Here is a 27,580-nt window from a genome sequence, read left to right on the forward strand (position 1 = left end):
GGTTGGCGGGGGCAGCGCCGCTTCCTGCGGCTGAGGATGCGCTCGGGCGGCGCTGCGGGAGCGCGGCTCGGCGGCGGCGGCTCGGAGCCCGCGCCCGGCGACAGTGAGTGAGGGAATGAGGGAACGAGGGAGGGAGGCGGCTCCGCGGGCCGGGGGGCGCGGGGTGGGCCGGCGTGGGCTCCGCGGCTCGGTTGGGCCGGGCTCGGCTGGGCTCGCTCGGGGTGGCCCTCGGGCCGGGCCCGGCGGAGGGGAGCGGTGCCCGTCCCGCAGCAGCCGAGTTGTGCCGCGGGCTCCGGGGCCGCGCTCTGCCGGCACAGCCGCCCCTCAGCCTGTTGCTGCCCCGCGGACAGCGCGGTCTAAATGTGTATATTTTGTGTATGTGTGTGTGTATGTGTGTGTTTTCCCCTCCTCCCCGTCTTTTAACGTGGGTTTAAGGGGATTAAATCTAAGAATAGCCCCGTCCACGTCGCCGTGCATGTGCGGAGTGCTCGGGGCGCTGCGGGCACACGGGACAGCCCCGGGATGCGAGGAGGGATGCGCGGTGCCCCGGAGCCCCGAGCTCGCCTCCGAATTGGTATGCGGTGCCCTGATTCCTGAAGGATTCCTAAACAAATTCCTAAAGAAAGGAATTGCCTTTCTTTATTTGCAGTGAACCTGCGTAATTTGCAAATGTGGCAGACGGCAAGTCTGAGCTTATTCTTCATTAGCTAGCTCCGCTTGTGTGCCTGGGATAATGCTCCTAGAGAGTGCTGCGTGTAGAATGAGGTTCTTCTTCACGTAACCAGAGCTGTAGTTTAATTTATATTGTGCCAAAAATGTTTTGCGTATTGTTGGATGCAAAGCTCCAATCTGACAGTTTCACTCTTCCAAAATGACCTTATTCTAACTAAATTTAATTCCCCCCCCCTCTTTTGAATGCTACTTGAGTTTATTTTAAGGTTTAATTAATTCTCATTCTGTCATTGCTTTTCCCATAGTTCAGTGGTTTCCCGTTTCTCACTCCCTTTCTGGAGGGCTAGAAGCCCATGACTATCAGTGTGGAAGCAGAACACTTTTCTGTTCTTCTAATGGATTTTTTTTTTTTTTTTTTACAAAAAGTTAGGCTTATTGCTTTGAATAATAATTGAATTAAATGTATTCCTAAGTAAATAGCTACTGAAAATGAAATTTGGGCAAGCTATGCCCTTGTAAAAAGGGTTAATTTACATTAAAATTAGAAGTTAGTGGTTGAATATGAAAGGCCTGTGCAGTTTGCAACTGTTATTACTCTCAGAAAATGAATATTTGTAGTGGAAGTGTAGTGAGCATCAGGCAGCATCGTTCATCTTTGCAAATGTAGTAGCATTATTAGCATCCCTCTTACCTCTGGGGCACAGTTATCTTCAATTTCCAGACACAAGTTTTATCTTCTATCAAATTCTGGCTCTGCAGTGTAGCTGGTGAGCAGCGCTGTGCTGTTTATTAGGTGCCAGCCTGCCTTAAATCTCTGCTAAATGTGTTAAGGAGAGATACCTCCTGGCTCTGAGCAAGGAGTGACAGTGAGCACCCTGTTACTTCAGATTTTTTTCCATTTGCTGAAACACTTTTAAGGATTCAGGGAGGCAGGCAGTTTTCTGACTTTATAATGTGTGTGCTCTGTTTGGTGAGGAATCTTTGTGTAGCCGTGGTGAAAATATTTTTAATGTTGGTAATGTTTTCTTCTACTTTACTCTCTGCAGTCCAGGTGTTGTTAGTCTGGGCTGTGAATTTTTAAGTGGATAAGAGCTTAAAAGCACATTAGTAGGTGGTGTTGGGCAGCTCAGCTCTCTTAGAGGGAGACTGAAGAGAGGAAAGAAGGTTCTTTTGATTCATAAATCACCTCTTTTTTTTGTCTTTTTTCTCTCTGTTGGATCAGGTGTTGAAGTGTAGGGTGAAGGTTTCTCTTCACGGTGCATGGACGGAAAGCCAATGCGCAGGTAAGGCACAAAAACAATTGTTCTTCTCTTTCCCAAACAGGATAAATCATCTGAGTTGGTTTTTGTACGTGCCTGGACTGTGAAATGTTGTGTGGTTTTGGATTTTTTTTTTTTTGTTTTTAAAAGCCTGGCTGAGGGGAATTGGGAAATAAATCATTCCTCTTTAGTCCTTTCTTAAGTGTATTTAGTTTTCAATATTTACAAGACCCAATGTCTTTCAGGAAGAGTATGGAAGACAAGTTACTGTAATTCTCCATCCCCTTTTCTGCTTCCCCCATTTACTGTCATATTTAAAATTCAGTATTTAATTACTTAGGTATTCAAACTGTGGAAAATAAACTGCCTGGGAATAAATTTAAACTTGTTTTCCCAAGGGCATTTTTTCTCCCCTTAACTAAAGGAATTTGGTGAGGTCTTGGGTGAAAAGGAGATTTCCTTTTCTAATTATGGATGCCAACTGCCTCAATTCTAATGAGCTGGAGATGCAGCTGAAGTTTAATTCAGGGGAGTTCTTGCTGTGCTTGTGTCAAAAACATTCTCTCTCATATAGAGAAAAAGTTGTCACTGTAATTCAGCACCATGACAGGTTTGCAAATAGAGTTCCCTGCTAGTTCTTGTTGATTTTCCTTGCTTGATGGCAATCAACAGCAGATACATTTCTTACATGATACAGGCTGTGTGGAAGCAAAGTTGCCTGAAGTTCTTCACCTCTAAAGGAATTGGAGAGAGCTCATGCAACTTGCTTGGTCTGTTTGTGCTCTTTGGGATGTTGAAAGAAGAAAAACTTTATTGTGGGTAAATCTATAAACTCTTGTGTAAGAGAAGGCAAGGTTTTTAACCATAGATGAATTTATGGAGCATTTTTAGCCACAGAAACCATTAGCCTGGGTTCTGTGTAAGGAGGCAAGAAGCAAGTAGCCACTTAAACTCTTGAAGAATGGCACAATGTTGTTTTAATTAAATGGATTTTAATAAATTTAATTTGTTGTGCTGCTGCAGCAGTTCAGCAGTGAGTAAACCTGGGACATGACAGGGGCATTGGTAGCACGGGTATTGTGCTGCATTTTTGCCAAGATAAGGAATGTGGTTTGGTCAGTGAGGAGCTGTATGTGACTGTTACAGTGAATTCCTTTTCCTCCAAGATGGGTTCAATAGCAGATGAGCTCTCTTTTATTGTAGCCTTCTTCTTTGGAGATTGTTTAAATCTTAACCAACATAAACCCACAGCTTTTTAGAATTTGAGGTTGTGCTCCATTTTCAAGATGTTTCTGCAGAATGACATAAAATTGGTGATTAGCTTGTCTTGTGTTCTTGTTTTCTCCCTACTTTTTGTGTTCCTGGTGGGGAAATTGAGGTTCTAAACTTGTTTCCTTGCCTGCTGTTTTCTGTGTGTTGCACTGAGGCAGAGAATTGCTATTGTGGAAGTTCTGTCTGCCACTCAGTTTTAGTTTTTGTGGTGGGCAGCAGCACAGAGCTGAAGATGTGGAGGTTTTTTATTATTGCTGCAGCCTGGGCCTGACAAGCACATCTCTGCTGTGTGCTGTGGACTCCAGTTCTTGAAAACACTCGCTTTTTTTAAGGGCCTCAGTGTGGGTTGTTAAAATTTCTGTTTGTTCTCCTGTTGCCTGTCTTAATAGAAAATGATAAAAGGTTCCTGATTGGATTTTGAGCACAGATCTTCCTACGAACTCCAGCTAAGCAGATGGCAGAGCACTTTCTTTTATCCTTTTACTCAGGGCTCTGGAGCCAATTTAACACCCCCACATGAGAGCTGTGCTAGGTCCTGCACAAAGAGGGGAGTGGGGTTTGGCCAGTAATGGGTTAATGAACACGGTGAGATGGTATGAAATGTGTACAGCATTCAGAGGGGAGGAGGAACAGCTTGAACAGACAAGGAATTCCAGCTATTCCTGTCAAGATTATAGTAGGGAACACGAATTGCTGCTGCAAACAGGATTTACCCTGCATTAGGAATGAAGGGGTGGTTGGGGCAGGCTGTTCTTGCTTTCTCTCAGGGAGAAGCAAGAGAATGTGGCTTTGCTGAAGGGAAAAACAAGGCAGCAGGGATCTCTCAGAGTTCCTAGACAAGGAGAGCAGAGCAGATCTGATGGCCAGGGCCATCCAGGAGTCCTGGACTCCTCAGGCAGGTAGGGATGAAGAAGGAAGCAGGGAAATCAGCTCAGCAGGGGTGAGTGCACAGTCAGGTGCAGACACATCTTTAACTTAGCTCAGGCATGAGGGCTTGAGCAGCTCCCAAACAAACTGGGGAAGCTCTCCCAGCTTTTTCTCACCCAGTTTTTTCCTGGCAGCCTTTTCCCAGCTCACATCAGTGCTGCATCAGAGCAGGCTTGAGCAGCCAGACCCAGCAGGAGGAAGGAGGCTTTGGATCCTGATCATGCATTCAGGAACTTACCCAACTACCTGGATGTAGTTCTTGCCCAAAACAAACTACAAAATGCTCAGGGAGGTTTTGGAAGACTCCAGTAATGACCTTTTTTAGAGTATGGCCATCCTCAGTTTTACCCTGACTGGGATGTTCAGAAAACCTGAGATTTCTGGGTTTGGTCAGTAAAAAATCAAACCAAGCAATGTAAATAGGGGCAAATACACCAGATCCTTGCTGTTTTCCTTTTGTGTAATGTAAAATATATTTCAGCCAGATTTTATCTGCTTGTTTGCATATCTTTGTTGAGAAAGCTTACTGAAACCTTGCTAGCTAGGCAAGAAAATGAATCAGTGGTATTTTTCTTGATAATCAGACTTTTAGCTAACTTAATTCCTGGAGTACTGATGCCACAATAAAGCATTTCTATTTACTTGGTTGGCATGTTGTGGTGGTGACTTCTGTGGCCAAAAGCTGGGCCAAATCAATGGCCCTTGTTCTTGCAGCTCTGTAATGAGTATAGGAGATATTTCTGAATTTGAAATCAAGGCATTGACAGGAGTCACTACCCATTTGGTTCGTTACTTTTATTTGCTGCTAAAATCTCTGGCTACTGAAATCCACTCCAGCAATGTATGATTTTTTTTGGATTTCAGTTGATGTTTTTAGCCTGAGACACGTGTTTCATAAACCTTAGGTCAGCCTGTTGTTTTCTGCTGAACTGTGTTAAAGCCTTTTGTAATCTTGTGCTAAAGCACACATTGTCTTAAAAAATGCAGATTTGAAAGGTAAGATGCCCTTGTGACAGCATGGGGGAGAATTTTTCCTTGGTGTTTGTTATTAGGTATTTTTTGAACTTTGGGAGGAGCTGCTGGAAGGATGGATGTCTCATAGATGCCCCTGTTAATGAATGAAGTTTTGGGCACTGGTGTAGCAGAATAAAATGGAGGCAGAGCAGCCTGTTTATTTAGCTGACTTAGTGTTGCAGACTGCCTGTGTTCCATTTGTACTTCTCAGCAGTGTGCTACAAAAACTGATCCTTTGTCAGCCCTTTCTTAATCCCATTGTATTTGCTGATTTCCCCAGCCCTGCATTTTGATGGAAGCTAATCCCAGAATATCTGCATAGCTGGGTGTGAATGTTTTATCCAGGCACACACACATTTCCTCTGGATCCTCAGCCCTCCTTAATCACCCTGGCTATTTAGGAGCAGCTCTGAGTTCTGTGAGGGGGGAGGCAGCTCCCCTGCCATGTGAGAATCAAGTGCTGCCTTCTGTCTTTCACACCTCTAAGCTACTGACTCATCATTTCATTCTCTGTGCATATTTATGCATAATGCACACATAATGCAGTGGAATTATGATCCTCGTGGAGACACAAGCCAGCAGACATGTCCTTTAAATTCACACTTCTGTGCCTGTGTGTAGCAGCAGCCCACTGAGCTTCACATCAAGCATCTGGGTTGATCCAGCTTGGAAATTCTTAAGCCAATTGATCACTGGCTTCTGCACCACCCGGAGATAAGTTATGGATGAATCAGGAGAGCTCGTTTGGTTGTTACTCTTTTTTCCATCCTTTCAGTCTTCTTTAATCATTAACCATCACTTTCTCCCCAGGAGTAAGGAGGCTGGGTACAATGCAGGCTCTCAGATAAATGCTGCTGTGAACAATGCAGGAATGACTTCAGTTCTTGCTAACTAGATGCCTTTTCAGTGAGTTAAAGATGTGTTCAGCAGGGCCTCATTTGGGCAGAAAAATCCTGTTCTGTCTTGGCTAGGGAAGGCAAGGGCTACTGCCTAAATCTGGCCAAGTAATCCCATGGCACAAGGTGGTACATCCCATTGCTCTGCCTTGGCAGGGAGTCTTGAGCTGTGGGATTGGCAGGGATATTGTGCATTTCTTCTGGTAGCATGGCCTTCATCTAATCTGTGCTTAGAATCTGTGCTACTCTGAGATCTGCTTTAGGGCTGTTTTTAGTGGGAGATGTCTTTGGGGAAAACCTACAGGTGTGACAGAGGAGTTGTGTGCTGTCCAAAAGGATGCCCTGTCCTGGGTGTGACCATCTCTTCTGAGCTGCAGTTACAGGAAATGGGTTTTTATTTGAAGAATGCTTCTTCTGTGCTTTGACTGACAGCCTGGTCAAGACAAACTGTCCAGAACTGTAGGAGCATGTGTCTTAAAAGAGCTCTTACTTTGTTCTTATTTTTCTTCCAAGGATTGGTTTGACATAGTTCAAAACACTTAGTACACAATAAAATTGACTTAGCTTGCTTGGCAAGAGCCAAACTCTACAGGGTAATGTTTGTCACCACCTCTCCCCATCTTTTGGTAGAGGGATTAAATTACTTACCTTCTGGCCTTGGCTGCTAAGGACTTTGAAAATAAGGCAATTAGGTAAATAAATCTTCAGCCCAGGTTTCTTGGGGGTTTTGTAGGGGTACCATTAATTGTGGTTTGTGTGTGTTGCTGCAAGGGGAATTTAGTTTATGCATTGTTGTGAGGAGCTTGGCAGAGCTTTGGGAATGATTGTCAAACCCCCCAAAGATGAGTTTGGATTGTGAGGGGCAGAAGTGGGTGGAGGACAGTGACAGGCAGTGTAACAACAGAAAGATTTCTCAGAGGTGTCAGGAAAGCAGAATGGTGATGGATGTAAAGATGGAGCAGAGATTAAAAACCCAAGACATTTAAGGTGCAGAGGCTGAGCAAGAGCAAGCAGCAAAACCCAGAGGGGAGCCCCAGCTGCATCTGTGTAACTAAGATAGGAGGAAGAGGTAATGGTCTAAAACATCTGAATATGATGATCAAGGAGAGGGTGTGGAGGGAATGGGAAAACAGGCTAAGATGCAAGTGAATAATTTGAACTGCTGCAAAGAGACTGGTTTCCCAGTGCTTAGGAAGTGCATTTGACATAATAATGAGGGGAAAGGATGTGAGGGCTTTTTTTTTTTTTTTCCTTCAAGTCTGCAGCAAATTACATTGAGCCGTGGCAAAGCCAAGCTTGATTTCTTTTTAACTCTTAATATGAACAGTGAGGTAATGACAGCTCACAAATGCCTGTGCACCAGGGGAAAGCTGGTAGTGGCCAGCATGTTTTGAGTCTTTCAGTACATCTCCAAAGGCCATAAACCATCAATATTCTGATATTTTGCTCAATGTTCTTTAATTCCTCTAAGTGGTGATTTTTGTTTGATGTGGGAAGAGGCAGCAGTTTCCTGGTTTTTCTTTAATTTAGTCTGTGGAACTGGGAATATTCTCTATATGAGAGAGAATGTTTCTTCTCTGTGCCAGTAACTCAGCTGATGTATTCTTAACTGATTCCTCTCCTCTAAAGTTACCATTCTGACTTTCTGTTCTTGCTTTTTTTTTGTAGGTTGATAGTGGTGGATACTTGCTTTACCTTTTTCTTGTTTGGCTTGATTTGTTTTCCTCTGCCTTCTGTCATTCTTGGGAAAGATTAACCTTCTTTTGACACGTGTCAGGGAGGGAGGATTGGACTCAAGAGCCTCCATAACTCAAAAATAATTGAAGAGGTGATGATTAAAATTGGTATTCTGTGAACCTGAAAGATGTTCTGGTAGTCTGCAGGCCATCTCGAGCTCCTGAAGTCTGTGTGACACTTCAGTGTGTTCAGACATTACAGTGATGAGCGACCCCATAAAAAACGTAGGTAGAAGAACAGGGAAGTTTGGTTAAATCACAGAGCTGGAACTCTTTGCGGTGGAAATCCATCTCCAGCTCTCTCAAAGAAAACTCCAGCCCTTGACAGCAGGCAAGGCAGCTAATCTGTGCTTTGAGTCACTCTGTGAAATGGGGATAATGTGCTTTTACCACACAAGGCTACGGTGAGGTTCAGCTCATAAATATGTACGTGTAGCTGGATATTACAGCCGTGTGTCATAGAAAGCGTATAAAAATAGCAATAAATAGAAGCCTGCTGCAAGTTGGCATTTGTTTACTTCTAAGCAAGCTTTGGCTGGAGATGGATTCCTCTTTCATGTGGTCACGTGCTTGTTTGCACGTCCCGGCGTGGACCGGCGGGGCGCTCGCTTTGGAGCTTTGGGCTCCCTGACCATGGTGCTGTATCTGTGTGTGCTGCGCTGCAGGTGTGCCAGCACTCGCCCAGGAGAGACCGGAATGGACGTGACCAGCCGCTGCACCCTGGGAGACCCCAACAAGCTGCCCGAGGGCGTGCCGCAGCCCGCGCGCATGCCCTACATCTCCGACAAGCACCCCCGGCAGACCCTGGAGGTCATCAACCTGCTCAGGAAGCACCGCGAGCTCTGCGATGTGGTGCTGGTAGTGGGGGCCAAGAAGATCTACGCCCACAGGGTGATCCTGTCGGCCTGCAGCCCCTACTTCCGAGCCATGTTCACCGGGGAGCTGGCGGAGTCGCGGCAGACCGAGGTGGTGATCAGGGACATCGACGAGCGCGCCATGGAGCTGCTCATCGACTTCGCCTACACCTCGCAGATCACCGTGGAGGAGGGCAATGTCCAGACCCTGCTGCCGGCTGCTTGCCTTCTGCAGCTGGCTGAGATCCAGGAGGCCTGCTGTGAGTTCCTCAAGAGACAGTTGGACCCTTCCAATTGCCTGGGCATCCGGGCTTTTGCTGACACTCACTCCTGCCGTGAGCTGCTGAGGATCGCCGACAAATTCACGCAGCACAACTTCCAGGAGGTAAGGAGCTGGAATTGGGATGGAAAATATATCTATGTGGTCTGTGAGAGCATTTACAGCTGCCCTGATGGTGATGGGTGCCAGATGTTAAGAGGAAAGAGGTGCTGGCAGGCCTGTGTTTTACCAGTGGTTTGTGTATGATCCACAGCATTTCTTCCCTGAAAGATGTGTGGTCAGTGCTGTGTGGGAGGCAAGGTCATGGGTGCAGTTGGATTTGGCATTTGCCTGCCCAATGGTTTGACATTCCACTCCTCTTTCAGAAATATTCTGGATGCTGCATGGTTGCAGGGGAGGCAGGTGTTAAAAGTGAAGACAACATATCAATATAACCCAAAATATTTGATGTTGAGCTCTGGGATTGGAGAAGTGGGTGTTTGGGGAAGTGTGAGGCTGCCTCAGGGGAATCTTGAAATCCCTTGTAGCAGAACTGGAGCTTTGCATCTATTATTCAGCAGAAGATGTCTGAAAGTAATTCAGATGTATAATATTGTAGCTGACCTTTATAAACTCAAGTTTCTCATCTTTTGTTAATTCTGCCTAGATTATTTTTTGGGGGGGAAAAAATGCCAGCAGCTGGTTCTGAGAAGGATCAGCATAATAATTAAGGATTGTGTGAGCTATAGTCAGAGAAGAGTTGGTCTTTTCTGAAGTGCTGCAGAAAAATCTTTTCTTGCCACCAGCTTCACCTGGAGATCCTTTCCAAAGGGAGGAACTCCAGCAACTCCTGGTGCTAATTTAGTTTCCCCAGAGAAGCAGCAGTATGGAAGTGCTGTGAATGATGGCAACTTGTCTCTCTTTTTTTTTTTTTCCTTTTTTTTTTTCTCTTCTAACATGCAAGAAGCAAATTGGAATTGTATTAATTTCAGTCAGGTAGTACTTAAGAAAATCAGAGCAGAAGACAATTCTTGGTATCTAACTGTGGACACAACATCAGCTTCCTACAAAAGCTGCAATTAAATGCATCTTTTCTAACCAAATGGAATTTGCATCCAAATAGGATGAGTTTGTTTTTTGTAGAACTTGGTGGTTTCCCAAACCCCTACATTTTAGCTGGCCACTTCATGTGCTCTATGCTTGCTCTGCACTTTTTTCTTCTGGTGGTTTTTTTTTTTTTTTTTTTTTTTTTTTTCTAGTTTGGTTTTTTTTTTTTTCAGTGGGGGGAGCAAGATGCTATCCAGATGGTTGTTTATTTTCAGTGCTTAGTTGTTTTGCTGGTTATTAGATCTTGTTATTACATGAGTAGGGCATGCTTGCAAGCCTCTAAATAACATTTTAACAGCTTGACAGTTTTGTTTTAAAATGATTTAGCACTATTACATGCAGCTGGCTGTTAAGAGCTTTTCTTTTGCAGTCCCTCAAAGACAACTTTCTGTCTTCCTTATCCCTGTTAAAGTACATGAAGGCAAAAGAGAAGAGAGCACTCTTCCTCAAAGATGATGCAAATTATAATTGACTTAACTTAAACACAGCCTCTAGAAAACAGAGCCTTAGATTAGAGTACTATTTCATTGGCCTGGGTAGGTTTTGGTGTCTGTTTCCATGCCCCAGGAATTCTGCAGCTCTTCATCCTTAATCATCACTTCTTTAGCTTTCACTGTTTCTCTGCAGACTATATCAGTGGTGCTGCTTGTTGGGATTGTATTCCATTCTGGCAGTATTTTCCATCTGGAGAGTGGATTGGTGATCCCTGAGGGAAGCCAGGCACTTGTCTATTTCACTATCCTCCACTGTGGAGGTTGGAAACTGATAAAAAATTCACCTTCCTGTATAGAGGCTGTGTGGTCATCATTCCTCCAAGCTGGCAGAGAGGAACCTGAGCTGGGAATTTCCTGGGTGGCAATGTGAAATATTAAGCAGCAGGCACCAGGCCAGCCCATGCAGTTACTTTGAATGCAGTCTGAATTGCTTCATGTCCTCTGCTGTGCTAACCTCTGCTTCTATTAATTTTTATGTGTATTGCTGTATTACATCATTAACTTCTTGGTAAAATGTTTTTCCAATTTTTTCCATTCCTCCCAATTTAATTTGTTGCCTCTAACCCCTAGTGGACTATGTGTGTGTAATGTGAAATGGTTCTATTAACAACTCCACTGTAAAAGAGCAGCTTTTGTATTTTTGGTTTTTTGTCTCTTGACATCTGAAGGGAAAAGTTATATTTATGGGTGGACAACTTGTGCTTTTATCAACAGACAAAAATTGCACTCCATATTGTATAGTCTAACATGAATTCTCTGTGTTTGTAAAAGCACTGATGTATAGAAATGCTCCAGAGGAAGGGAAATCCAGCCAATTCTTGTGCACTAAGCAAGTCAGTCAAGTAGGTCATTAATATTAGTCAGGTAATTATGAGTGTCCTGATAATTAAGCCAAAATAAGCCAAAGCATTTTAAATAATGATTTGTTTTACTATGTAAACTAACAAGTTGTACAGTAGTAATAATTTGGTTTAAAGAAGTGCTTTGAGTGCTTTCAATTTTGTGAGGCCATCAGTGCAACTGGGTGTCCTGAGGGTCAAAGGGAGAGAATGGATGAGCATCTTTAACTCAGGAATTTCCACAGCTGCTGTTTTCAGACTCTGAAGCTGTATTTAAAAACCATCAGACTAAAGTTTACACATAAGCTTTGTAGGAGGAAGGGAGACTATGGAACAAAAGCTGATAATGATCTTTAGTGACCAGCCCAGTTCCTACTTAAAGGCTGAAGGAGTCTCTAGGCCAACCTTGTAGTGGCCTTTAGTGTCCCCAAAAGCTCAGGGTACCCAAGAACCAAGTCTGATAACTGATCTCATTGTCCACTCGGTTCTTTTTTAAAATATTTTCTGTTGTCAGTAACTTGGCAATCCCTGCATATTTGTTCAGTGCCCTTAAATAACTTCTTCAGGTAATTAAAAGGACTGCACAGCTGACTGCTGTTGAGATGATCGTGTCAAAGAGTGTTTTTCTTTAATTTATGCAGCAAATTGTGAAATAAGTCACTGAATTCTAATGTGGTCGTGGATGATAAGGGCAAGCCAGCATTCAGTTCTTTTCTGTCCCTGAACCTTTTGGAAACTGCAGGCTACAGGCTGGGAGTGCTTGCAGGGAAGGTGAGCTGGCAGTTATCAGTCAGGCCATTTCTGCAGTTTTAAATTTGATTCTTGCACCTTTCCCATCTATCTACCTGGTGTCTGTGCAGGAGCTGTGGTGGTGTGTGAGCTCCCAGGGCAGTCTGACTGACTCATGCTGTGTGAGCAGTCCTCCAGCAGCAGCCAAGGCCTCCTGAGAAGCAGGGTTGCTATCTTGGATGCTGAAGGAATTAATGTGTTTGTCAGTGGCTTGACTTTCACAAGAGATCAGTCCTTAGGGGCTCTGGAGGCTCTGATTCCCTCTTTAGTGCATCTCGACTACTGCATACTCCATGTGTATATTTAGAGCAAATGAAAGAGGCAGGATCAGATGAGTCTCCTGAAATATTTTCTATTCTGCCACAAATCAGGCTTTCTGTGTTCTCTGCAATGCCTCTGGTAACTTGTTTGAGACTCTTATTTTTGTGCTCTGTTTTGCTTTCCTTGTAAATCTCTGCACTCCAGTGCTGCTTTTTAGTCACATATTTATTGCGGTTTTATTTCTGCTTTGTGTATTAGACACGGCAAATGAGGAGACTGATTTTAAAGAAAAGCTTTGTTTTTCCTGAATTTTGAATCCTCATCAGTGCCTTCTGTGGTTTAACCCTTTAAAAGTGTTAAAGGGTTTAAAAGGCATGCCCATCTAGAAGTGTCTCGTGTTGCTGGGGGCTGTGTTCTGCCCTGTGCAGAAAACCCTTCACGTGTATTGGTACTGATGATGATTTGGCTTTTTCTGAATCAGTCCATGAAATGCAGGAGTGATGAGTGGCTCTGATGCTTTGTTCTTACTCCCTTCCTTTTCCCTCTGCCTTTGCCAGGTGATGGAGAGTGAGGAGTTCATGCTGCTTCCTGCCAACCAGCTGATAGACATCATATCCAGTGACGAGTTAAACGTGCGCAGTGAAGAGCAGGTGTTCAACGCCGTGATGGCCTGGGTGAAGTACAGCATCCAGGAGAGGAGACCCCAGCTGCCACAGGTAACCTGGGGCACAGTGACATTCCAGGCTGCTTTTTTTCCAGGGGGAGAGGAATGAGGGATGGTAGGGTGGTGCCAGAGTGTTTCTGAATGATACAAAGCCACCAGAATTCTCTCTGACTCCCACCTGTGCTAGGTGGCTTGCACTGTCCCTTTATCTAGGCTGGCCAGAGCCTTCATTAGGGGATTTGTTGGATTGTTCCCAAGTAGGACTTGCCAAACAAGCTTACTCCGGCAGTCTGTCCAGACAAACCTGCCTGCACTGCTTGGAGAGTGGTATCAAAACCACAGTGGAGAAGCAAAGGCTGGTCTGGCTTTGCAGTGCTTCTTTAAGCTCTGCTGCTTGATTTGTGCCTCAGCCCTCACAATGTTACAGTGGAGCTTGTCAGAATGGTTTTGTTGGAATGTGATGCTTCATCTAAGCCAAGGCATTTCACGGAGCAGAACCCATTCTGACAAAGCTGTCAGCCCAAAGCCTCTGAAGTCTTGGGCTGGCTGATCAAAAGAGGTGAGCATCTGCCTGCCTCACTGCTTTTGCTTTGGAAAGAGACATTCAATGCAACTTTATTTACTGGAAAGCTTTTGAAAATGGTTTTAAGTAAACAAACCAAACTGGAAAAAGCTGCTCTTCTCAAGGCAGCTTCTAATGCCTTTATAACTGTTTGCCTCTGTCTATACGTGCTTGGGCCTTCAGATTTTAAATCCTTGTGAAAGACGTGTTGTTTCTTCATGTTCAGTTACTCTGCAGAACCACTCAGGTTTAAGAAAGCTAAATGGTTGATAAAACCAGTAACTTAATTAGTCCTCAGGCAGATGTCTTGTCATCTGTCATTTTCAGCTGTTAATAGATCCAGTGGATTGTCCCTTTCCAAAGACTGATTTTCTGCTGGGTATCTAAACTGGGATATTGAAAAGACAAATGTGCTGTGAGACAAGCTGCATTTAACTAAAATTCTGTTGTTTTCCATTTGGCTTCCTGCATCTCTCTGGGTATCTGTGGTTTCACCAGAGGTGTTGTGGTTTGTGTTTTAGGTCCTGCAGCACGTCCGCCTGCCCCTGCTGAGTCCCAAGTTTCTTGTGGGTACAGTGGGTTCTGATCCACTCATTAAAAGCGATGAGGAATGCAGGTAAATCTCCTCAGCCATTTACAGAATTGGATTATGTTGTCCTCTGAAACTGTGCTCATTTGCCACTGGTAAATGGGTGATGCCTCACAGTTTTATCTTTGGCAACTAGGAGGATAGGAGAAGCAAGAAAAATTGTTTTCTATTTGCATAATAGTCACTGGTGCACCTGGAAGGGGTTTTGTTCTTTCAAGTTTTCAGTGAAATAGCAAACTTTGAGTGTGCAGTTTGACTGCTGGTGAAAGACCTTGTATTGATTTTCATTTTGCATTTTTTCTCCCCCCCACCTCTAGTCACAGCCTATTATTGCAGCTTAGCCCTTGCATGGCTTTCATGATTTTTTCAGTGAGATCTAAAGTAGTTTTTCTATGTAGAATGCCTGCACTTTGATAACTGAATTGATCCCTGGGATTAGAGTCTGCTCTTTCCCACAAGAATAATGCAGGGAAGTTGTAATTTCCTCCTCTTATGGTATGAGTCTCACCCTTCTGATTCTGCAGTGCTCTGTATCATCCACAAAGCACATGGTTTATCTTGTGCATATTTTAAGGAATTTCAGGGCACAGGCTAAATTGTTCTCTTCCTGAATAAGCATTCATACTAGGGGAATTCCACATTTGTAGAGGGAAGGAGGACTTTTTTTTTTTTTTAATTCAAGGGTTTGGAATATTAGGATTAGTCCAGGTGGCAAGTCATGAATGGATGGACAGTGTGTGCTGGCCAGAGCTGATGGAGAAAATACTCATCGGAAGGGTACTATCTCCATCTATTGGTCATGTGTGTATTATGTATTCGTGTGTTTTCCAAGTCCTGTTCTCTTCTGAGAGAAGAGAAACACTCACTGTTAAGTTTTAGCTTGAGGCAGGCTGGGTTTTTCTTTTCTGCACAGTAAGCCTGATAAATCTCTTGTCTTTTTTTTTTTTAATCAGTGTTTTTATAGCAAGGTATATCTATTATTAACTCTGGCCAAGCACTGGTGCTGGTTTGTTGCTGTCACTGTGTCAGTGGCTTGTAAATAATGAGGAGTATTTAGGTGACAGCGCACATTTGACCGGAGCTGTTCGTGCTCTTCTGGTGTGACTGGTGAACACCTGAGCTGCATGACTAGTGCTGACTCTTCTTCCCATCAGTTCTGCTTCATCTCTTCTCCTGAGGCTGAGCTCTGGGGGTTAATATTTTCCTGTCTTGCACAGGGACCTGGTGGATGAAGCCAAAAACTACCTGCTGCTGCCCCAAGAGCGGCCGCTGATGCAGGGACCGCGAACGAGGCCGCGCAAACCCATCCGCTGCGGGGAGGTGCTCTTTGCAGGTGTGTGTGCTGTCAGCAGGAGCTGCTGGAGGCTCTACAGGGGCTCTGTGAGGAGGGCTGAGGTCTCTTGGTTTGTTCTGCCTGAAGAAGAGACTGAAAGGAGAGCTCATCACGGTTTGCAGCTTCCTCGTGAGTGGAAGAGGAGGGGTTGATCTCAGCTCTCTAGTAACCAGCAACAGAACCCGAGGGAATGGGCTGGAGCTGAGTCAGGGGAGGCTTAAGCTGGATATTAGATAAAGGCTCTTCACCCACAGTAGAGTCTGGCACTGGAACTGATTCCCCAAGGCAGTGATCACAGCACCAAGGAAGCATTTGGACAACACTCCCAGGCAGAGTGTGGGATTCTTGGAAGTCTTCTGTGCAGGGCTAGGAGTTGGATTTGGCTCCTTCCAACTCAGGATATACTGATAGTATGTATTTTTCCCACTGTCTTGGGCCAGGAGACTCCAGGCAGGATTTTCTGGTGGTAGTGTTCCCATAAAGTCTTCACAACCTATTTCTGATGTGACCTGTGCACTAATATTTGAAAGTTTGAGTTAACTTACATGATTTCTTACATGGTTTCTTTGGTGCTATGAATGCCACAGCTTCCCAAACTTCAGTCCACACTCTTGAAAATCTCATTTTATTTTGTAGTTACAAACCTCAGAAGGAGTGACTTAGAGATGAGTCTGAGGGGGTGATTTGTGCCAGGAGCACAGGCAGTTTGTGAGTGTTTCTGTGACCTGTTGTTGGTGTTTGGCTGCAGTGGGGGGCTGGTGCAGCGGGGACGCGATTTCCAGCGTGGAGCGCTACGACCCGCAGACCAACGAGTGGAGGATGGTGGCTTCCATGAGCAAGAGGCGCTGTGGAGTTGGGGTCAGCGTCCTGGATGACCTCCTCTATGCTGTGGGAGGCCATGATGGCTCCTCTTATCTTAACAGTGTGGAAAGGTAGGTTTCCATAAGGCCCCTGGGAAGAATTTCAGCTCTGAATGTTTAAACCTGGGTGCAGCCCCTTAGGAATTAATTCATTTTGCCTTTTCTTCCTGCCTTGCACCCCCCTGGTGCAAAACACTTTGTGTCATGTTATCCCCAGTGTAATGGGACAAGGAGATGGGTCTGGGTTTATTGTTGGAAGGAGTGGTGATCCTGGTTAACCTCCTTGCAATTGCAGGTTTGTTTTTAGCGTTGTTGGGGAACGTGAGGTAACAGGGAGCATTTCTTAGATGCTGAGGGAAAGATCCTAGAATTTTATTGTGAAGTGGCAACTTGAGAATTAAGGAACCTTGGCACACAGACAAAAGAAGGAAAATAGGTCACTTTTAAGCCTGTGAAAGATTAAAGTCAAACAAGTTTTACCAAGCTTCCTGTTTCTGGGAGCTGCATAGAGCAATTCCCATGCCTGAAAGTCACATGACTCAAGGTTTCCTACTACTCTCAATCTTGGCCCTGTAACAAACCCAATGAGCTATACAAATAACCTCCTACCACCTCCAGCCTCTCCTTCTTCCCACCTATCTCCTTGAATGCTCACAACCTCTCAAATCACGATCCTAGCATTGTGTCTGCCATGTCCTTCACTTCCTTGCTATTCACTGCATTTCTTTGTCTCTGGATTCTCAAGTCCATTTTGTTCCTCCATATTTTATCTGAAGTCCCAGTGCTGAGTTCATGTGTGAGCAGCAGGGAACAGAACAGAGTTAACTCTGGCTGCTGCTCTTTGCTGCAAGTTACCACACGCCAGCCAGTCTCTCTCAGGGACCTGAGCCTTTGATCTTCAGCTTGATTCATCCCAACCTGCAGTTTGAACATCCCTGGAATAACATGTACTGGATGCACTGTATCACTTCAGGCCTTTTATCCAGCTTACAAAGAGCTGTGTTGCAGTTGAAGCTCAGGATAGGCAAGTTTCACAGCCTTAGTAGAGTTCCCAAGCATGGGATAGTCTGAAGCAAACCTAGGCAAGTAATTTGTGGTGTTTGGTGTGGTTTTTTTTCCCAGGTATGATCCAAAGACCAACCAGTGGAGCAGTGATGTGGCTCCCACCAGCACCTGCAGGACCAGTGTTGGAGTAGCAGTTCTTGGAGGTTACCTCTATGCTGTGGGTGGCCAGGATGGTGTCTCTTGTCTCAACATTGTGGAAAGGTACTTTCTGATTACAAAAAACCTAAAAAAATGGGGCACAGCAAGAAAGGTGTAGCTGATGCAGACAAGCTGGAGAGAACATAGGACCTGTACAAATCTTACAGGGATTTTTATTTGGGGAGAATAAAGTCAATCTTCCTGCTCCTTTGTGAAGATGTCAGCACTTCACTCAGCTCTGGTGTTTATTCTTTTGCCAGGTATGATCCCAAAGAAAACAAATGGACTCGAGTGGCTTCCATGAGCACCAGGCGCCTGGGAGTGGCAGTGGCTGTGCTGGGAGGCTTCCTCTATGCTGTGGGAGGCTCTGATGGAACATCCCCTCTCAATACTGGTATGCCTTTTGCTGTCCCTTAACCCCAAACAGCGTTTGTCCTGGTCCTGAGAGCCCGTCATATCCCCAGATAGCTGTTGAATATCTTAGTGAAGTGTGGAGTTTTCTTCTTTAAATATTATTTAAATATTACTTACAATAACTCACTCTCCAGGCTTGTGAGCCCCTATTTTACCTGGTTGTGTGTCACATTTTTTCTTTCTCAGTGCTTCGTTTGGCAGTATGTCCTGACTGCAAGGCTTTGATCATTTGCATAGCAGTTGCCAGCACTTTTGTTTGTTTTTTTTTTAAATTCCTGCAGCAGCCATTTTTGCTGTAGGAAGGAAGGTACCACAGGTAAAACTGCTGCAGGTCAGTTTATAGCATTGAGTGAACATCTGAGTGTGATTGATGCTGGAGACAGGAGAGAGACTAGCAAGAGTTCTTTGGAAATAAAAGGAAGAACAAACTGGTTCATGGCATTTTTGATGAGTGGAAATTGGGTTCCAAAATTACTCTACCCACCCTGCTGATCAAAGACCTTCCCTTCCTCCTCAGTGGAACGCTACAACCCCCAGGAGAACCGCTGGCACACGATAGCCCCCATGGGCACAAGGAGGAAGCACCTGGGCTGTGCTGTGTACCAGGACATGATCTACGCCGTGGGAGGCAGGGATGACACCACAGAGCTCAGCAGTGCAGAGAGGTACAACCCACGCACCAACCAGTGGTCACCCGTGGTGGCCATGACCTCCCGGCGGAGTGGGGTGAGTGCCACACCTTCAGGTGTAGATACATATTTGCCAGATTCTGTACTGCATTGGTGTGTGACTCTGTGTCCTGGTTTGAAGCACAGGTGTCTGCCAATAAAGGCAGGAGCTCTCTTTGAAATGGAGAATGTAAACCCTCTCCCTCCAAATTATTATAATTTTGAAATTAAGGAGCTCTCAGGTAAAGCTTTGGGAATTAGGAATAACAGTTCTTTACTAGGGAAATTAAAATAGAAATGCAGTATTCCAAAGAACAATCCCAAAACACTGCCAGAGTCAGAATCCAAGCTGACACCCGTCAGTCAGTCAGGGTGGTGGCAGCAGTCCCATTCAATGGTGGCTGCATCCTCCTGCAGGGGCAGATGTGGTTCAGCTGGAGCAGTGCTCCTGGAGAAGGTGCAGTTTCCTCTGAAGGTGCAGGGATGATGTGGAAAGGTCTGGCTTTCCTCTGGAATCCAGTGTTAAGAAGGTCCCTTGGTGTCCAAAATCTCATTTTTTCTCAGGGTAGGAAAGGCTTGGCTGCTCCCCCTGGCTGGAGCATCTCCCAGTGGGATGATGGAATTTTATCAGTCATGCAGTGGGACTGAATGGGCCAGCAGCAGATGATATCTGCCTGGAGGGAGGATGGGCTGTGGAAAGATGAAAATGATTGCCCCAGCTGGTTTAAAGCCGGCCCATTAGCAGATAATATGTGCCAGGAGATCAGGGTCACTGCCCCACCCAGCTCAACAGATGGGGACAGAACACACATTGCTGGCCACATCCTGTATTGCAACCCAAGACATTCTGAACTTCATATAAAATGTTAGCAAGTTCTCTTCACAGCTTAGTCAGACAAAACAATCCTTCTGCAGCTTGAGAACCAAGGACACTGCTGCAGTTTCAGGCCCAAAAAAGTGTAAACAGCAGCAAACTGAGGAGAGCAATTGTTGGAACCCTGGAAACAGTTTTAGATTTCTGTGCTGACAGGCACTGACCCCTAGAAAAATACTGCTTTTGACCTGAGGAGAAGGCTTCCAAAAATGAGTGTTCAAACTGGGATCACTGGTGTGTAGTTTGAATAGAAGTGTGTAGTATGACTTGGTGGAAGATTTGACATTTAAGATTTTCTAACATAGCAGGGTGGAGGTTTTGGGATGGAGGTTTCTTTCTTCTTCATCTTCATGGGTCTAGGTGGGATCTTGTTTAACTGGATAGAAAACTCCACATTGCGGGTCACGGGCGATTGGTTATCAGGTTAAAAGTAAAACTAATATAGGTGTTAATTCTTAATTGGACAGATTGGCCCTTGAAAAGCCTCTTAGAGAGGGAGATACATAGCCATTTCTAGCTTGTTAACTAGAAGTGCTATAGAACTCCCTGTAATACAGACAAGAATTAATAAGCAAGGAATCTGGGAGGATGAGTCTGCATAACCTGGAGCTGCAATTGAACAATTAACCCCAATATGGAAATGGACCAAAACTTATAAAAGTGTGAAAACTCCTGACTCGGAGTCCATCTTGGGTCCATCTTGGATAGAGCCATGGCCAGGCTCTTGCACTGCCCAAGGTGTATAATTTGAAGGCCTTTTAATAAATCCCTACTTTATTCCTTTAATACTGCCTAGCCTCTGTTCCAGGAAGCCTCTCCGGGCACCAAGCAGGACTTAGTGGGCTTGTCCATGCCACACATCACCATATGGGGACAGCAGAGTGTCAATCTGTTTGTGTGGAGGGCGCAGGGCAGGGTGGCATTGTCACTCTTGTTGTGGGCAGAGCAGCACACAGTGAAGTGTCAGTCTTCTCACGAGGCTCTTCTGCTTCTTCACCTCTTTACTGTGAGGGGAAAAGTTTGCCCAAAGCTCTCTAGCAAGACTGGAGGGTAAGAGATAGCCAAGTCACACCACAGGCAGCTGTTTAGGATGGGGAAATGAGTCATTTGAGGGTGTTTTGAAATATTTTTGGGCCCTGATATGTGGTCAACTAAGCCTGAAGCAGAGGAGCTTTTAGGTGGCACAGTTGTACTTGATATGAGATACCATTCAAGAATGCTATCAAATTAGTATCTGGATCTCTCTGGATGAATTAGGAGGTGAAAACACCCACTTGCTCAGAGGAAAACTGGGTTAGCATGTGTTTAGATACAGATTCTCCTTGCCTTGAGGTGTGTGTGGGAACAGGGTTCCAGGACTTTCAGTTAGGCTGCTGTCTCCCCTCACTGAATCCTGTGAGTGACAGCAAGTCCCCAGCAGCTGCTGATCGTGCTGCTCTCTTGGTGAGCAACAGATTACTGCAGTGTTTTCAGTAGTCATCATGGCTGGGGAGATAGAAAGGATTTGGTTGTTTATCATTAGATATTGGATTATGTGGTAAAGAGAGGATGAGTTCTTTCTGTGTTTTAGTGTTCCAGCGAGGCAGGTATGAATCACAGTTTGAGCAACCACTGGTTTTGGAGGCAGAGAACACATATTTATTTCTGTCCTCCAAGCACAGAGTGAGCTGACCACTTTTCCAACACTGTTCACTTTAGTGTCTGATTAGACATTGACTTTTTATCAGCTGCTTCTGTATTTGCTTTCTATAGAAGCTGCCAAACACATGCAGCTGTATTTGCAGCTGTTCTGACTTGCTCAAAGCTAAAACAGGGACTATTTTACATGGTGTACCTTCCCTTTTCTCTGTTATACTCCACGTTTTTCAGTGGAAGGCATCATGTTTTTGATGTTTCAGTGATTTTGTGCTTCTGCTGAAAGGCTAAATAGAAAGTCTGGAGGCCAAGGTGCTTACAGATGGTCCAAGCCCAAGCCTGAGAGGTTTGGGACCAGGGGCTTACCTGTGGTTCTGCTACTTTAATCAACTGCCTGTGGTCTGGTAGATACTCTACTTTTTTTTAGGGTATTTTATTTGTGCCATGCCCTAAATTAAAAAAAAAACAAAAAACAACCCAGCCCTCTCCTGCAGATTGCCTTTCACCAAACATGGTTATTAAATAGTTTTATTAATATTTTCATTTTTACCCCTCTTTTCAGGACATCCCAGCTAAGTAGCTGCTTTCTGATGCCTGTTTTGCAGGTTGGCCTGGCTGTGGTGAATGGACAGCTGATGGCAGTGGGGGGCTTTGATGGCACCACATACCTGAAGACCATTGAGGTGTTTGATCCAGATGCTAACACGTGGAGGTAACTTGAATTTGTGTGACAAACAGTGAAATCCAGCTGGAGGTGTCTCAGGCACTGTAACAGAGAAGTTGTGTGGAGGAGAACCATCACAACACTTCCATTCTGACTTCTTGGCCTTGCAAGAAAAGAATCCACATTTTGATAAATATCCCAGTATGCCCCTTCTGTTTATTTTGGGCAGAGTCTCTCCTGTTTCCCAATAAAATTGAGCTTGTTCTTAGCAGGAGGAACTCACAGCCACCAGGCAGAGTTTGGCCTGTTCACTTCTTGCTTTCAGCCTGAGGCAGTGATTTCTGAATCCCTTTGGAGGAGCTGAAACACTTCAAGCACATGATGTTATTCCCCTTTAAATCAGCAAGATTCAGCCACTGGAAGAATGTCCAAGCTGAGATAAAATATGAAATTGCTGATCAAAATATATACTGAGCAGAAAAGAGGAAAAATAGCCCTCCCAGTCATAACTATACTTGGAAACAATTGCTTGTGTATTTATTCCCAAATGTAATTAGCATGGATTATCAACCTCCTGTGGTTATATTTGCTTCTGTGGTTATCTGCAAGGGTGGGGAATAGAAAGAAATTAATGTCCTTATTCTTAACTAGTGATAGTAGTTTAACCCTTCACTGATAAGAATGGCTGTGAGGAGCAGCAGTGGAGGAATTTCCCCTGGTTGGGTGAGCCATGGATCCACAGGATCTTTTGAACTGCTGAGCAAACCAGTTGAGGAGAGGGTAGTACATTCATCAGATTCCTTAGTGGAATGGTTTCAGCTATTCCCTGTGGCAGTTCAGAGTTAGCAGTTACTGCCTGGCAGGCATTCACACAGTTTGGGAGATTATTGAAGGTATTATCAGCTTGTGGTTTTTTCCCCACTGAGCTCAGTATAGGTGACCAGCTTCTGTGATCTTCCCTTTCTTTTGTTTCTTTTGTATCTTGAAGGTATTTTTTATTTGTGCAGCTTGACTGAGAAACGATTCTGATGCAGTTTGGCTTTAACAAAGTTGTTTGGAGAACTTGCTTCTCCTGTTCCTGCCAGCAGACTGCAGTGGCACAGAGGGGAATATGCAGCTGGAATCTCTAGGGATCTGATATCCCTATGAATTCAGACACCATTGCAGTCAACAGATGGTGTTCAGGATGTGTTATATCTTGGGTGGATCAGCTGAATGTAGGGGTTTAAAAATACAAATTAAATTAATTGAATTGTGAAGACTAAGCCTAGTCCTGTGTTACCCAAAATGTAGCCTAAGGTCAACTGCAGCCTACAAAGGTTTTTTTCTCTTGCCCATTACTAGACAGGGAGCATTTATTTGAGTAATAGAAATGTGGTGTCAAAACAAGCAGTAGTTTCTGTTCTGAGAACAGAAAGGCATGAGCAAATACAGCTGTTTACTTTTGAGGTGTGTAAGGTGAGAAGCAAGGCTCACTCTAAAATTTTTGGAAGTTTAATAAGGATAAAGGAGACTGTACACAGCATTGGGGTGCATGGCAAATTGCTAGAGGCACCTAGTTAAGCTTGAAACAATTTTCTTATTTACTTCTTCTTTACATTGGTTAAATGCATATTCATGAGGATTATACATATTCAAATGTTCCTGTGAGTTTACATGTTCCAGGAATCCTTTTGCTTGGTTGGACCTTTGACTTATCTCTATGCCATCCTGTAGATGAAATTCATTTATTTTATTTCTTCTCGAGGCACTGTTCTGTTGTTTGACACTTCCTGATATCCTGGAGGGTTGGTAGTAAATCCCTCGCATTTTTTTTTTTCTCTTGGTGTTTATTTTCCTGGCTCTTTTCAATGTTATCTTATCTTTCAGATAAGATACTCCACAAGTGCATTGAATCAACATAGCTCTTTCACACAATAATCTGAGCTCTTCCTACCACTGACAGTTAGTTACACAAATAAAAGCATTTAACATTAGAACACAAAGTCTCTATTTTAATACTTTTTGAAAGGCTACACTGTAACATATTTATCACACTACTAGACAGTGCATTGGCTATAAAAGCTGACTCTATTAATGCACTTAAAAGTGGTTACAAACAGTACTATATCAAAATCATTGTGGTTAATAATAATTTGTGAAAATCAACAACTATATAGTTATTTTTAACATGTAAGGTGGGTGCTCCACGACTACTCCTTCCTTCACAGCCCACTTTAAGCAGACATTAATGGTGGTAACATGGTTCAGTCTTTCCCATGGCAGCTGCCAGGGGTTGGTGACCCAGTGTGTGAGCCTGGGATGTTGTCTGTATGGAGGATGTGAGCCTGGGATGTTGTCTCCATGGAGGATGTGATCCTGGGATGTTGTCTCCATGGAGGATGTGAGCCTGGGATGTTGTCTCCATGGAGGATGTGAGCCTGGGATGTTGTCTCCATGGAGGATGTGGGCCTGGGATGTTGTCTCCATGGAGGATGTGAGCCTGGGATGTTGTCTCCATGGAGGATGTGACCCTGGGATGTTGTTCTCTGCAGGTTGTACGGCGGGATGAACTACCGGCGGCTGGGCGGCGGCGTGGGGGTTATCAAAATGACACACTGTGAATCTCATATATGGTAAGCTTCCAGAGGGAGGGAGTCCCCTGCCTTCTCAATTCCTAGAAAAAACTGAAGAGACTTGTTGACACTGGACCTCTTTGCAGCTCTAGTATGCACGGTCTAGATCCAATGTAACTCTTTGCCGGTGAACTCTTTCTATGGAATTATAAAAATTGACTTCTGTGAGAGTGTGCCCAGCGGGAGACCACGTTGTCAGACTCCAGGGAACCACTGGACAAAAGTAGAAGTGTTGCTTATGTCCGTATTTTTTCTAAATAGTTCTACATTTTTTTAATAAACCAAACTGTAACAGTTATTGTAGCTTAAAGGATGCTGGTGCAGAGCCTACACTCTGTACTGGGAGTCTGGCCAGGAGGAGGGATTCCTGCTTTCCCTCCTGCTGTGGGAGCAGTGGATGTGGCAGCTGTTTGGTGGGCGAAGGAGAAAAAGTGATACAGAAAACATTGCTTTTTGCCTTATTTACAGAGAGCTTCAAAAAAAAAAAGAAAAAAGTACTTGACCTGCAAGGTGCCACCTTTGCACAGAAGCTTTTCTGTGCACAGAGTATATTTATTTTTTCATTTAATTTGTATCATGTATTTCCTTTGTATCGCTCACAGCGATGATTCCAGCTTTTTATATACATCCCTGTGTGTGTGCATATATATATATGTATTTTATATATGTATATGTGTGACATGCATTTTGAGCAGCTGGTGGTTTGGGCAGGGCCATGTCCTGCCAGCTACTGTGGTTCCAACCCTTGTGGTATGATTTGGGGTCTCTTAGAGGACAGGAGAGCTGTGTGGATAGGTGCCCTGAGTATCTTTTCAGAACTGGAACTCTCATTGCTCGACTGAATCAGTGAAGTGCCCAAAAAGAATGAGAGGAAAAGGATTTCAAACAATGCCTTTTTACTGTACAAAAGTTCAGCTTTTCTCTCCTCTCTCTTGTATGTGAACCTGTGCTGGTTTGAAGGAAAACCAGCAGGAGGAATTAACCCCACTTGTGGGAGATTTTAAGTCAGAGTTACAATTCAATAGAAAGATTACAATAAATGCAACGAATGCAGGAAGACTGGTTTAAAACCAGTCCTGATTAAACAGTGGTTGCAGTCCCATTGGAGTAATGGATGAGGTCTTGTCAAAAGCCCTGGTCCTGTGGAAAGGCCTGGTCCTTCTCTAGTGGTGGTGGTTGTGTCCAGGTCTCAAGCCCCCAGATCACAGACCCTCAAAGCCCAGGCAGGAACCTTGAGTCCCTCCCCCAGGGCAAGGGATTTCCCAATGGAATGTTGGAATCCCATGAGTCATAGGATATTCTGGGGAGTCCTTGGTGGTCTATTGGCAGAGATAACCCCCCTTAGGCTGGGTGTAGTTGTCACTTTTTGTAGACAGAGAGAACACTGCACCCAGCTCACAGCTGTTACAAAGGACCCACCACTAACAGGTCATCAGGAATAGTGCAGGATGGGTATAGGATACAGTTTGGCTACACCCACACTGGTACTTTCTCCTGCAGCCACTTACAGAACCTAAATCCAACTAGTTCTAGCTCAGTTCTAAAAGCCTTTTTCCTCCTGCTGCCTGCTTGATACCAGTTCTTGATTGAAGCAGGGTGCAGGTATCATCTGCTAATTCTGACAGCCACTCCTGTTCTTGCTGAACTGGCAGACCCACAGCCAGCTCCTTCCTGCTGAAAAAAGCTCAGAGCAGCCTCACCTCAGCTGCCCTCTTGTCTGTGTCTGTAGAATTCCTCACCATGATGGACAGTGCCCTCTCTTTGAGCGATTTTTGTGCACTTTGCCTGTGCATGGGTAGAGCAGGGAAAGGGTGAGGCTCATTTAAGAGTTTGAAGGGGAAGGGCTGTTTGTTGCTGGCACTGTGAATAACTGGAGTCACCCAGGGGTGGGGGGACAGCAGGGAAGGACTCAAGACTCAACAGTTCTGTTTGTACTGTAATTTCTATTGAGTGTGGAAGAATGACCTTTTGCACCTGATCTAACTGTGGAACTTAACTGAATTTGATTTTGAAGAAAGGACTGTAAATTCTTGAGATGAAAAAGGCAGTGCTGACATCTTAAGTTCTTTAACTTCATAGTTTGATTCATGTAACTCAGACTTTAATGTGCTTGAATATAGTAAAAGATACACTACAGTCATAAACGGGACATTAAAACTTTTTTAAAAGCCCCTTTCCCCCTAAAGGTCGGTATTCTTGTGTTTACATATGAAGATCATTTGCACCTTTACAAGGAAAACAAGTATTCTGTAAACAAATGTTTACATGTATCATTTATGCTTTTTTCTAGCATGAGTAACTTGTATAAATAGTGCTATCTTAATAAATTTCTTCTACGCTGTTCTTGGTTTGTTCCTTGGGGTTGAAACCAGTGGAGGGGATGTTTTTTCTGTGGTTTACATGGACAGAGATTCTGGAGGGTTTTTTCCCCAGACAAATCCCAGTAAAAGAGGCTTGAAACTCTGCTGTTTATTGTTACCCTTCACATCACTCACAACCAGCTTTTTCTGGAAGGAAGCATCTGTACTATGGGTAAATCTTACCTCTGCTCACTTAACTGCATTTATCAATGAGGACAACATAAGGAAGAGGTGAAAAGAGGCTATAAAAATTTAGAGATAAGAATTTTAGAGATGATTTATGCAAATTTGCTGGAAAGAGCTGAGGATTAGATTTAAAACTGAGCCCTGAATATAACAGTCCTATTTTCAAACCAAATACAGGTGCCATTTATTTCCAGACTTTGTACTCCTTTGTCCAGTGCTCTCCTTAGTCCAGATAGCAAACTTTGAGATATTTTAAAAAAGGAAGCTAAAGCATCAGAAATGATAGTTAAAGTAGCTGCTGAGCTGCCAAGACCTTCAGAAGATAACTTAGCTGTTTGTAAGAGGGTAAGAGTTACCAAAGACTTCAGCCTTAACATGCAAAAATAATCCATTTTCAACTAGTAAAGAATCTGAAGCCAAGTGTGTGTTTCTTTGTTTAATTCTGGAAATGGGTTAGGAACTAGGCATGCAGTTATGTCATGGTAGGTAGTTTTACATTGGGAAAAGGAAACTTGCATCCCTGTTTAGGAGGAGGTCATAGCACAGATCAGGTCCTAGAGATGATGCACAAGTG

At 44.2% G+C, this 27,580-nt stretch overlaps 1 protein-coding gene across 4 annotated transcripts; it reads left to right on the plus strand.

The window, feature by feature from the left end:
• KLHL20 (kelch like family member 20) lies at window positions 1-27,469 on the plus strand (the record flags this gene model as incomplete). Of its 4 annotated transcripts, none has more annotated exons than XM_079313388.1 (13): window positions 1-103; window positions 1,895-1,955; window positions 8,442-9,015; window positions 12,937-13,095; window positions 14,127-14,221; window positions 15,412-15,527; window positions 16,276-16,459; window positions 17,510-17,653; window positions 17,851-17,984; window positions 18,522-18,730; window positions 21,787-21,893; window positions 24,380-24,460; window positions 27,184-27,469. In XM_079313388.1, 12 exons carry the CDS (start codon window positions 1,933-1,935, stop codon window positions 27,260-27,262), a joined length of 1,905 nt encoding a protein of 634 aa, XP_079169514.1. In that variant the 3' UTR covers window positions 27,263-27,469. The 4 variants fall into 4 exon arrangements, with proteins under 4 accessions (XP_079169514.1, XP_079169516.1, XP_079169517.1 ...); XM_079313390.1 differs by lacking the exon at window positions 27,184-27,469 and adding an exon at window positions 24,547-26,801; XM_079313391.1 differs by lacking the exon at window positions 27,184-27,469 and having other exon boundaries at window positions 2-103; window positions 24,380-26,801.
• Between the last annotated feature and the right edge of the window lie 111 nt (window positions 27,470-27,580).

Source organism: Erithacus rubecula (assembly GCF_903797595.1).
Source record: "Erithacus rubecula genome assembly, chromosome: 10".
Classification (NCBI taxonomy): domain Eukaryota; kingdom Metazoa; phylum Chordata; class Aves; order Passeriformes; family Muscicapidae; genus Erithacus; species Erithacus rubecula.